This window comes from Gymnoscopelus braueri (genome assembly GCF_963280865.1).
Source record: "Gymnoscopelus braueri genome assembly, chromosome: 5".
NCBI classification, from domain to species: domain Eukaryota; kingdom Metazoa; phylum Chordata; class Actinopteri; order Myctophiformes; family Myctophidae; genus Gymnoscopelus; species Gymnoscopelus braueri.
The window spans coordinates 55,705,255-55,715,869 of NC_137606.1; the positions used below are offsets into that span (position 1 = coordinate 55,705,255).

A 10,615-nucleotide genomic window follows, 5' to 3' on the forward strand; every position below is an offset into this window, starting at 1 on the left:
TTTAAGACCTTTTTAATACCAAGTTGTTCAAATATTACAGAAGAAAGAGGCAAACATTGTGAAAATAGCCGATCTACAAGCTCACAACGCCTCGCAGTTTGAGGCGTTGTGAGCTTGTAGATCTGCTATTTTCACAGTATTTATCTGTGGAACCGAGTCAAACTAAATGTAAATCCTCAACTCCTACAATTCCAAGTGCTTGTCAGGGTGGGGGGTCCCCAGGTCAAATATGGGTGTTTTGTTTTTGGGGGGTCGCGGCCTGAAAAGTTTGTGAACCCTTGCTGTAGTTTACAGAGACAACTTTCCATCTGTCTTCCACTTCTCTGTTCTCTGGTTCCCTGTTCTTACTGACATCCTGTTAATGTCTGGAGAACTACATAGAAGATCTCTGAGTTAACCCATTATTATTATTATTATTATTATTATTATTATAATTATATTATTATTATTCCCATTATTATTATTATTATTATTCCCATTCAATCCGGGAACACATCTACTTTATGTCATTTTCTTTGGCTATTCAAAAATAGCAGATCTACAAGCTCATAGCGCGGCACCGAGTGCCGCGCTATGAGCTTGTAGATCTGCTATATTTTTTTATCGTGAAAATGTTTGCAAATCTTTGAATATATACAGTATTTTTTAAAGCGAACATTTGTAACTCAAATCTTTGCTTCTGGGGGATTCTACAAATGTCTTCTAAATCCTAACAGTTTTAAAAAAATACATATATGTTGCTCAGTGGTACTCAAACCTTTTTCATGTCAAGGACCCCCAAAATTATATGTATTTGGCCGCGGACCCCCATCTCAAAATATGTTGTTCCAGGGACCCCCCCAGAAGCAAAGATTTTAGTTACAAATGTTATATTATATTATACATTATTATTGTTATATGAAAATATATATTCAAAGATTTGCACACATTTTCAAGATTTTTCTAAAATAGCAGATCTACAAGCTCATAGCGTGGCACTCGTGCTATTTTTGAATAGCCAATGTATAAAATAATGGTTTAAGTGGTTACACAGATGTGTTCCCGGTCTTAATGGGTTAACTTCCTTGACAGTGAACTTGGCTGATCTGTTTTGATCATTTCTGATTTTACATTAATCTGTCATTACAGACTTGTTGACTGTAACCTCCAGAAGGAACACATTGAAGTTGTGGCTTCAGCTCTCAGTTCTGATCCATCCCATCTAAGACACCTGGACTTAAGTGGAAACGGGCTGGACATGGATCTGCTGTGTGATGCACTGAAGAATCCTCATTGTAGACTGGTGACTCTACGGTCAGATTCATTTACAATACTTATTTTCATCATTTATTTATTATGTGATTATACTATGAATATTGTGGTGATGCTTTATTTGTAGTGTGTGAATAAGGTTGATATCATAGTGACACTCTTTGACTAGAATAATGATACGTTACAGTGACTGCAGTATGTGTTACAATTGAGATACATTCACCCTTTCTTTCTTTCTTTCTTTCTTTCCTTCTTTCTTTCTTTCTTTTACTTTCTTTCTGTTACTTTAAGTACAGAACTGAGGGAATGTAATTAGTTACTTTACACCACTGTATTATCTTTTGCTCCAGCAGATGTCCTATCAGCTTCACTTGTCTTAAATTGTCCATCAATTGTCCTTTGTCCTGTTAGCTCTTCTGTATACAATAATGTATATAAACTCTGTCTCTCTGTTTGCTTGATCATCTGTTGTCAACCTGTTGCTGTCTGTTACCTGCATGTTGGAAGATTAAGTAAAGATAATTGTGTTTGTTACTCCTGTCTGCCTGCTCTTTCCAGCTCTTGTCGTTCTACTTTAAAACCCAGACAGTCCATCCAGACCAGGTCCTTTAATATGTGGCTGTAAGCAGGTTTTATTTATAGCAGACATTCAAACTTCTGGTGTTTTATTTTTCATTTAGACTGGTGAACTGCTGGTTGTCAGAGAGAAGCTGTGAAGCTCTGGCCTCAGCTATCCGCTCTAATCCTTCTCATTTGAGAGAATTAGACTTGAAATTCAACGTCCTGCCGGAATCTGTTCTGATGAACTTCTCTGGATTGGAAACTCTCAAGTGAGTAGACTTGGACTGTGTTCATGTTGGTTAGTGCAGCGATTCCCTTGTTTCATGTTCCAATGACTGGTAGGCCAGCAGGGGGTCTGTCTGTCTGTCTCTGTGTCCCTTTTATGTCCATATATGGAGTTCTGTGCAGTGGTGGAAAAAGTACTCACATGTTTTACTACAGCAAAAGTATAAATACTGCAATGTAGAAATACTCTGTTACAAGTAAAAGTTTGGTAATCAAAATGTACTTGAGTAAAAGTACACAAGTATTGATATCAAAATATACTTAAAGTACAAGAGTAAAAAGTAATCATTGTGCAGAATGTCCCATTTCACAAGTTTTCAAATTAAAAACAATCTTTTGAAAATAGCAGATCTACAAGCTCAAAATGCGTCGCATATCGAAGACGCAGTGTGAGCTTGTAGATCGGCTATTTTGAAATGGCCGAAATGTATATAGGGCTGAAGTGGTTAATGTTTGTTGTGGTAATAATAATCATAATATCTGATCTCTGAAGTAACGAGTAACTAAAGTTTTCAAATAATTGTAGTGGAGTAAAAGTACAATATTTGGATGCGAGATGTTGTGGAGTAGAAGTAAAAGTATTGGAAATTGGAAATACTCAAGTAAAGTACAAATACCTCAACATTGTACTAAAGTACAGTACTTAAGTAAATGAGTTACTTTCCACCACTGGTTCCGTGTGAGGCATGCCCAAATATGGAATCCAGGCTAGTCTTTTGACCTCATAGACCAGAATGTGGAGTGTCATCATAATTATAACACTCGATATATGGGGATTTGTGGATTTATCTGTATTGTTTGACAACATGACCTCCTTCTGACCAACTTCCCTCTTCCACAATTTGACCGGTCAGACGGTTCTCGAGTTATGCAGGACACGCACGCACGCACGCACGCACGCACGCACGCACGCACGCACGCACGCACGCACGCACGCACGCACGCACGCACGCGCACACATTCCTCTCGTTTATAGATAGATTTCAATTTTAATCCAACCTACAACAATACATCTCTTGTGCTGAATGAAGTTATAAGTCAGATAGTGGATGACACTAAAGTCACAGAACTCTCACCTCCTGTCAATAATGATGGAAGCAGACAGACATTTCAATGACAGAGAGACACATCATATAAGTTACTGTATATTCAACACTGCCAACAAATGTTTTGGAAATCAACCAATTATGTGTGTGTAGATCAAATAAAACTAGATGCTAACTGTTTATTATTTAGTTTCAAATAACATTTGAGAAGCAAAGCTAAACACGAGATATAATTTGCATATTATTGACCCAACAGTTTTGGAAGTACATCGTATGTGAATGTGTAAACTGTAATAGAATAGTGTTACTGTCGCAGAAACCTTGTATCTCCATATTTAATTTATTTCAGCTTTTTTCACAAATGAATGCTATTGCTCATTTGTCACTTAAGCCCTAATACAGTGGTTCGTGCTATGAGCTTGTAGAGCTGCTATTTTTTAATAGCCAAAGTATAACATATTTATAAAGGGGTTAAAATGATTGGCTTTATTAACTAATTTTGCTGGGGACCCCCTGGTATCCCCCCAAGGACCCCTGGGGGTCCCCGTACCCCACTTTGAGAACCAATGCCCTAATGTATTCTTCACTTTATGACTGTCCTGTAAAAGCATTGAAAATGCCTGATGTACAAGGCAAGCTCACAACGCGTTCCATCACCTATTTGCAAACTTAAAATAATAACTACATTGGATCCATTGGAACTCAGGTTATTCTTTCCATTTCCTGAAAAGTCACCATTTGTGCTAAATCCATCATATTTACTCATACATATTTACTATAATCATGTTAAGAGTTCATTAATGTGCACTGTCTGTGCCAAATAAGATCATAACGTTTAAACTTAATCATTCTCAGCTCAAAATATGGTTAGGAAAGTAATTCATGATTTCAATTGATATATGTAGTTAATATTTACACTACAAATGAATAATGGTAGATTTATGGCAGATACTTTTAATTGAACCGTACAATTGTATTTAAGGTATATTCTAGCATAATACATGTAAGCTGTAGTTTGGCATCAATTTAAACTATTTAGAGGAGTCAGTACCCTAGTATCCCTCTTCTAGGTGTGTCATGACATGTGAACACTCTGAGAAAATTGACAACCATTCAGTGAGAATAGCAGATCTACAAGATCAAATGGTAGATCTACAAGTGCAAATAGCAGACCTACAAGCTCAAATAGCAGATCTAACTGAAGAAGACAGAAAATCCCCTCTCACTCATTTCATGACAGTTGCTCATCCAGCACATACTGCTGCAGTTCCATTTGAGTGTCCTCAATTTAGCATTGTATGACCACAGCCTGCTGGTCAGTACCATGGGAAGAAATAACATTTCTCTATAAAAATAAAAATAAAACAAATCTTTCTAACTCCTCTCCTCCAAGCCAGGTGACAGTGAGTTTGTCCAGACGGGCTGCCTGGTGAAGATAATGGTAGCAGAAACACTGTAGTGTCAGGTAGTGGAGACGTTGTGTTAGACAGTCAGACATTGATGCATTGTTGTTCTACTTCCTACAGTGTGAAACATGGAGGACATGAACACTGGACCAATCCTCAACTCCTTAAAAGATGTGAGTGTCTTTCTGTCTGTCTGTCTGTCTGTCTGTCTGTCTGTCTGTCTGTCTGTCTGTCTGTCTGTCTGTCTGTCTGTGTGTGTTTGCGTGTGCGTGTTTATAGTGTGTGTTTGTGTGTGTGTGTGTGTTTATGTGTGTGTGTGTGTGTGTGTGTGTGTGTGTGTGTGTGTGTGTGTGTGTGTGTGTGTGTGTGTGTGTGTGTGTGTGTGTGTGTGTGTGTGTGTTTATAGTGTGTTATATAGTGATGTAAGCTTTTAACCAAAAAATATCTCTTACCCTACCTTCATACACTTGACCTTTGGCTCTGTACTTTGTCTGCTCTTTTTACCCTCTGCAAACCAAACCTCTTCTTCGAAAAAAGTGACGCGTTTAGACAGCTTTTCAGTGAATGTTCCCCCCAGAATAGGTATACTAGGGTTCAAGTGGATAATGTATAAATTAAATTAAAGTTTCTATCACACAAAGATTTAGCGTTCCCCTTGTAGTAACTCTGAGGACCCCCTTGTAGTAACTCTGAGGACCCCCTTGTAGTAACTCTGAGGACCCCCTTGTAGTAACTCTGAGGACCCCCTTGTAGTAACTCTGAGGACCCCCTTGTAGTAACTCTGAGGACCCCCTTGTAGTAACTCTGAGGACCCCCTTGTAGTAACTCTGAGGACCCCCTTGGGGTCCTGGACCCCCTGTTGAAGACCCCTGCTCTATTGGCTACTAGTAAAATGGACCTGAATTGCAACTGTACGCTTTTTTTACTCTACGCCAAATCTCTTTGACAAAAATAGTCAATCTACAAGCTCAGAACGTTGTTGACGTGTTGTGAGCTTGTAGATCAGCTATTTTTGGCGAACGTTCCCCCACAGAATAGGTATACTAGGGTTCAAGTGGTATTTTTTGAGGGAGTTGTGTTTTCAAACATATTTGAAAATAGAATACCTTTATATATTTATGGGGGGGGGGGGGGGGGGGGGCATATGATGCATTCAATGAGCATCATATGGCACTTTTCTCAATGTAATACAATATTTTGAACATGATGTGAAATGATGGAATATTGATCTAGTCTTTGATAAATGTTTGAATTGTCTTTAGATGTGTCTCACTAGAGACTAGAGACTGAATTATTTAAAAAGTATGTTCTAAATCTTCTAGTGATCTTCTAGTGAACACTACACAACTCTAGACTAAAGTCTTGTAGTGCAGAGCAGTGGTTCCCAGACTGGGGGTCAGGACGGTCCCCAAATCATTGTGGGGTCCCCAGATGATTATCTTAATGTGCAACATTGTTTTCTCACTCAACAGTAAACAAACCAACATATAATATAAGTGTATACAGGGTATCTGCACATTTATAAAGTTACAATTTTGGTCTGCCCTCAGCCTTTCACTTCCGGTGGTGCGACTATGTTTTTATTCCCACTAACAATATTTCTACACGGAACACTAACACCACTTCTCCCAGAGAACATGGATGGTTTTGGTTATAAGCCCACTTGTTTCTATGATGAAAGAGCAAGTTACAAATGTGAATATCTTTCTGTGGTTTTGTCTGCTCCGAGGACGCTATTGTTAAATGAGTTTAGGTTTGTTTCTAGTGGGGAAGGATCGGCACACACATAAATCCCGCCCACTACATTTGATTGGGTAAAGCGCTGCCTGCTTCCTGATCTGAAGGCACGCCCAATTGTAGGCCAGTGCGTACGCGATATGACGAACCCCCCCCCGACAGATTCAAACGCAGAGCAGAATCTGTTCTTGAGAGATTAATAGATTGGTTATTTGTGGAACCGAGTCAAACTAAATATAATGCCTCAACTCTTACAATTCCAAGTGCTTGTCAGGGTGGGGGTCCTTAGTTTAAATAAGATTATTTTGGGGGTCCGCTGTTTAAATATGATTATTTTGGGGGTCTGCAGTTTAAATATGATTATTTTAGGGGTCCACAGTTTAAATATGATTATTTTGGGGGTCCCCAGTTCATATTTGATTATTTTGGGGGTCCGCAGTTTAAATATGATTATGTTGGGGGTCCCCAGTTCAAATATGAATATTTTGGGGGTCCCCAGTTCAAATATGAATAAATTTGGGGGTCTGCAGTTTAAATATGATTATTTTTGGGGTCCCCAGTTCAAATATGAATACATTTGGGGGTCTGCAGTTTAAATATGAATACTTTGGGGGTCCGCAGTCTAAATATGATTATTTTGGGGGTCCGCAGTTTAAATATGATTATTTTGGGGGTCCGCAGTTTAAATATGATTATTTTTAGTGTGAGAGTGTGTCAGACTTTAGTCTTTCAAACAGTCTTGTAGTGTAATGTCTTACACCTGCTGGCTTTCAAACCATTTCACGGTCACAGTCAAGTCCTAATAAAATAAGTATGTGTCGCGGTGCGCTCCTGTCACTCAGTCGTTACTCAATCGTTTGATGTAAGGTGGTGTTTTTGTGATTCTCACAAGTCTGGACCGGGTTGGACACTCATTACTGGAGTACAATGACGTAAACGTCACCTAATTGTGAGCTTTTAGATCGGTTATTTGTGGAACCGAGTCAAACTAAATGTAATGCCTATACAATTTCAAGTGCTTGTCAGGTTTGGGTCCCCTGTTAAAATATGATTATTTTGGGGGGTCCCCAGTTCAAATATGATTATTTTGAGGGGGTCTCCTAGCTTTTCAAATATGGTCATTTTGGGGGGGGGGGGGGTCCCCTAGCTGTTAATATGATTATTTTGGGGGGGGGGGGGGTCCCCTAGCTGTTCAAATATGAAAACTGTGTGAACCCATGGTGTAAGAGAGGCTTAATCTATTAAGACCGGGAACACATCTGTGTCATTTTAAAATGTCTTTGGCTATTCAAAAATAGCAGATCTACAAGCTCATAACGCGGCACTCGGTGCCACGCTATGAGCTTGTAGATCTGCTATTTTTGCTAATCTTTGCTTCTGGGGGTCCCTGGAACAACATATTTTAAGAAGGGGGTCCGCGGCCCAATATATATCATTGTGGGGGTCCTTGACATGAAAAGGTTGTGTTCCAGGGACCCCCAGAAGCAAAGATTTGAGTTAAACATGTAGTTTAAACACATCTATATATTCAAAGATTTGCACTCATTTTCAGATAAAAAAGAAATGCAGATCTACAAGCTCATAGCGGGGCACTCGGTGCAGCGCTATGAGCTTGTAGATCTGCTATGTTTTGAATAGCTAAAGTATAAAATAATGGTTATAGATAAACATCTAAAATGACACAGATGTTTTCCCGGTCTTAAAGGGTTAAAGGGATAGTTCACCCAAAACATAAGTTATTTTCTATGGATTAGTCACCACATGGAGACTTGAATTCATGGATCCGTTTTAGTTTTAGTCTCATTCCTAAGACAATAATATGATGACGAGCAGTGGGTTCCGGTAGGAGACACAAAGAGACTCCTTTGTGTCTCCTACTGGGTGACTAATCGATAGACAAAAAGTCATTTTGGGGGAACTATCCCTTTAATGGAGGCATGTATTGTTTATGTTGGTTTGTTGTCTCATATTGTCAGGAAGAAACCTCCTATCTCCTTATTTATACTTTATAGTTTTTTTTTGTGGAAATTAATACTTACTTCGTCATACTACAATTTCACACAAACGTAGCAAAAGTAGCAGATCTACAAGCCCACAAGGCGCTGCGTTGCAGAGCGTTGTGAGCTTGTAGATCTGCTATTTATTTTTTTGTGTGTGGGTTTTATGGATATTAAACCAATGAAATGTCTGTCTGTCTCTGTCTCTGTCTCTGTCTCTGTCTCTCTCTCTCTCTCTCTCTCTCTCTCTCTCTCTCTCTCTCTCTCTCTCTCTCTCTCTCTCTCTCTCTCTCTCTCTCTCTCATATCAGATCTCCATCCTCTCACTCTGGACCCAAACACAGCAAACAGGAAGCTCTGTCTGTCTGAGGACAACAGGAAGGTGACAGAGGGGGAGGAGCTTCAGTCGTACCCTGATCATCCTGACAGATTTGATGATGAACCACAGGTTCTGTGTACAGAGGGTCTGACTGGACGCTGTTACTGGGAGGTAGAGTGGAGTGGACAGGTTAGTATAGGAGTGACTTACAGAGGCATCAGCAGGAGAGGAGAAGGTAGTCTGCTTGGAAACAATGATAAGTCTTGGTGTCTGCACTGTCTTGGAGACGATTACACTGTCATTCACAATCGTAGGGGCACTGACGTCCCTGTCAGTCCCTCTGGCTCTAACAGAGTATCAGTGTATCTAGACCACCCTGCAGGGACTGTGTCTTTCTATCAAGGGTCCTCTGACTCACTGACACACATTTACTCCTTCCAGTCCACATTCACTGAACCTCTCTACCCTGGGTTTAGTCTTTATGACCCCCTCTCCTCCTCCTCCTCCTCCTCAGTGTGTCTCTGTGACGACAGATAATGTCTCTGATGAGTTGACTGAACCAATAGGGTTAAGATGGGTGTGTGTGTGTGTGTGTGTGTGTGTGTGTGTGTGTGTGTGTGTGTGTGTGTGTGTGTGTGTGTGTGTGTGTGTGTGTGTGTGTGTGTGTGTGTGTGTGTGTGTGTGTGTGTGTGTGTGTGTGTGCGCGTGCGTGCAGTGGTGGAAACAATTAAGGAACATAGGTTTCCACCTGACAGAGACCACCTGCTGCATGCAGTGGTGTAAAGTAACTAAGTACATTTACTCAAGTACTGTATTGCATAAATATGCAATGTTGAGGTATTTTTTACTTTTTTTTTACTGGAGTATTTCCAATGTTCAGTACTTTTACTTCTACTCCACTACATCTCAAAGGCAAATATTATACTTTTTACTCCACTACAATTATTTGAAAACTTTAGTTACTAGTTACTTTGTAGATGTTGATTATTATTACAAAACATACATTAACCACTTCAGTCCTATATACATTTCGGCCATTTGAAAATAGCAGATCTACAAGCTCACAATGCGACACATTGTGAGCTTGTAGATCTGCTATTTTCAAAAGATTGTTATACATAAACTTGAAATGGGACATTCTGCATCTACTTTCTACTTTTGGTACTTTAAGTACATTTTGATACCAATACTTTTGTATTTCTACTCAAGTAAATTTTTAATCCCGGACTTTTACTTGTAACGGAGTATTCATACATTGCAGTATTGATACTTTTGCTTAAGTAAAACATTTGAGTACTTTTTCCACCACTGGCTGCATGCGGCTAGCCACAGTAAAGTATGGAATGTGTGCGTGTGTGTGCGTGTGCGTGTGCGTGTGTGTGTGTGTGTGTGTGTGTGTGTGTGTGTGTGTGTGTGTGTGTGTGTGTGTGTGTGCGCACACGCAAGAACAACCAACCAGAGTCAGAGACAGCCTAATGTGAGTGTACAGTATCACAGTGATACTACTATCCAACATGAGGCTAGTCAGTTTAATGAGACCAGAGGACATATTCACGGGGTTCAGGAGGAGAGCGCACACAGTGCTACCCCCTACTGGGGGTACTGGGGTAATGCACAGTGCTACCCCAGTAGAGAAAGGAAAGCTTAAAGGATATTTAAAAGAGTATCATTACAAAGCTAAATCTGAGGAAGAAAATGAGGATGTAGATTATTTCTACAGGGTTGCTCATGGTGTACCAAGAACCCACACAGAGGCTATGGGCTCCAAACAGTCAAAACGTAGGCGAAGCACAACAGGTTATTGGTTTAGCTTAAGAAAGAGTGTTCCTGTTATATCCTGGAAAAGTAAGAGGCAGCCCACAGTGGTGCCATCTACTGGTGAAGCTGAGTATATGGCACTGGCAGCTACCACACAAGAGAGCATGTTCCTTGTACAACTATTAAAATAAATGGATAGAGGTAGCCAGCATTCACCAGTTAAGATATATGAGGACAACCAGGGAGCTATCGCTCT

The 10,615-nt window shown here is 39.9% G+C and overlaps 1 protein-coding gene across 1 annotated transcript in view; it reads left to right on the forward strand.

Moving 5' to 3' along the window:
• Positions 1-9,630, forward strand: part of LOC308085683 (NACHT, LRR and PYD domains-containing protein 3-like) — a 35,030-nt gene extending 25,400 nt beyond the window's left edge. Inside the window, exons 9-12 of the mRNA XM_080428937.1 lie at positions 1,129-1,293; positions 1,932-2,081; positions 4,670-4,722; positions 8,594-9,630. Of these exons, the coding sequence (XP_080285063.1) occupies positions 1,129-1,293; positions 1,932-2,081; positions 4,670-4,722; positions 8,594-9,138 (913 nt within the window). The 3' untranslated portion in view covers positions 9,139-9,630. The remainder of the gene's footprint in view (positions 1-1,128; positions 1,294-1,931; positions 2,082-4,669; positions 4,723-8,593) is intronic.
• Positions 9,631-10,615: the final 985 nt, after the last annotated feature.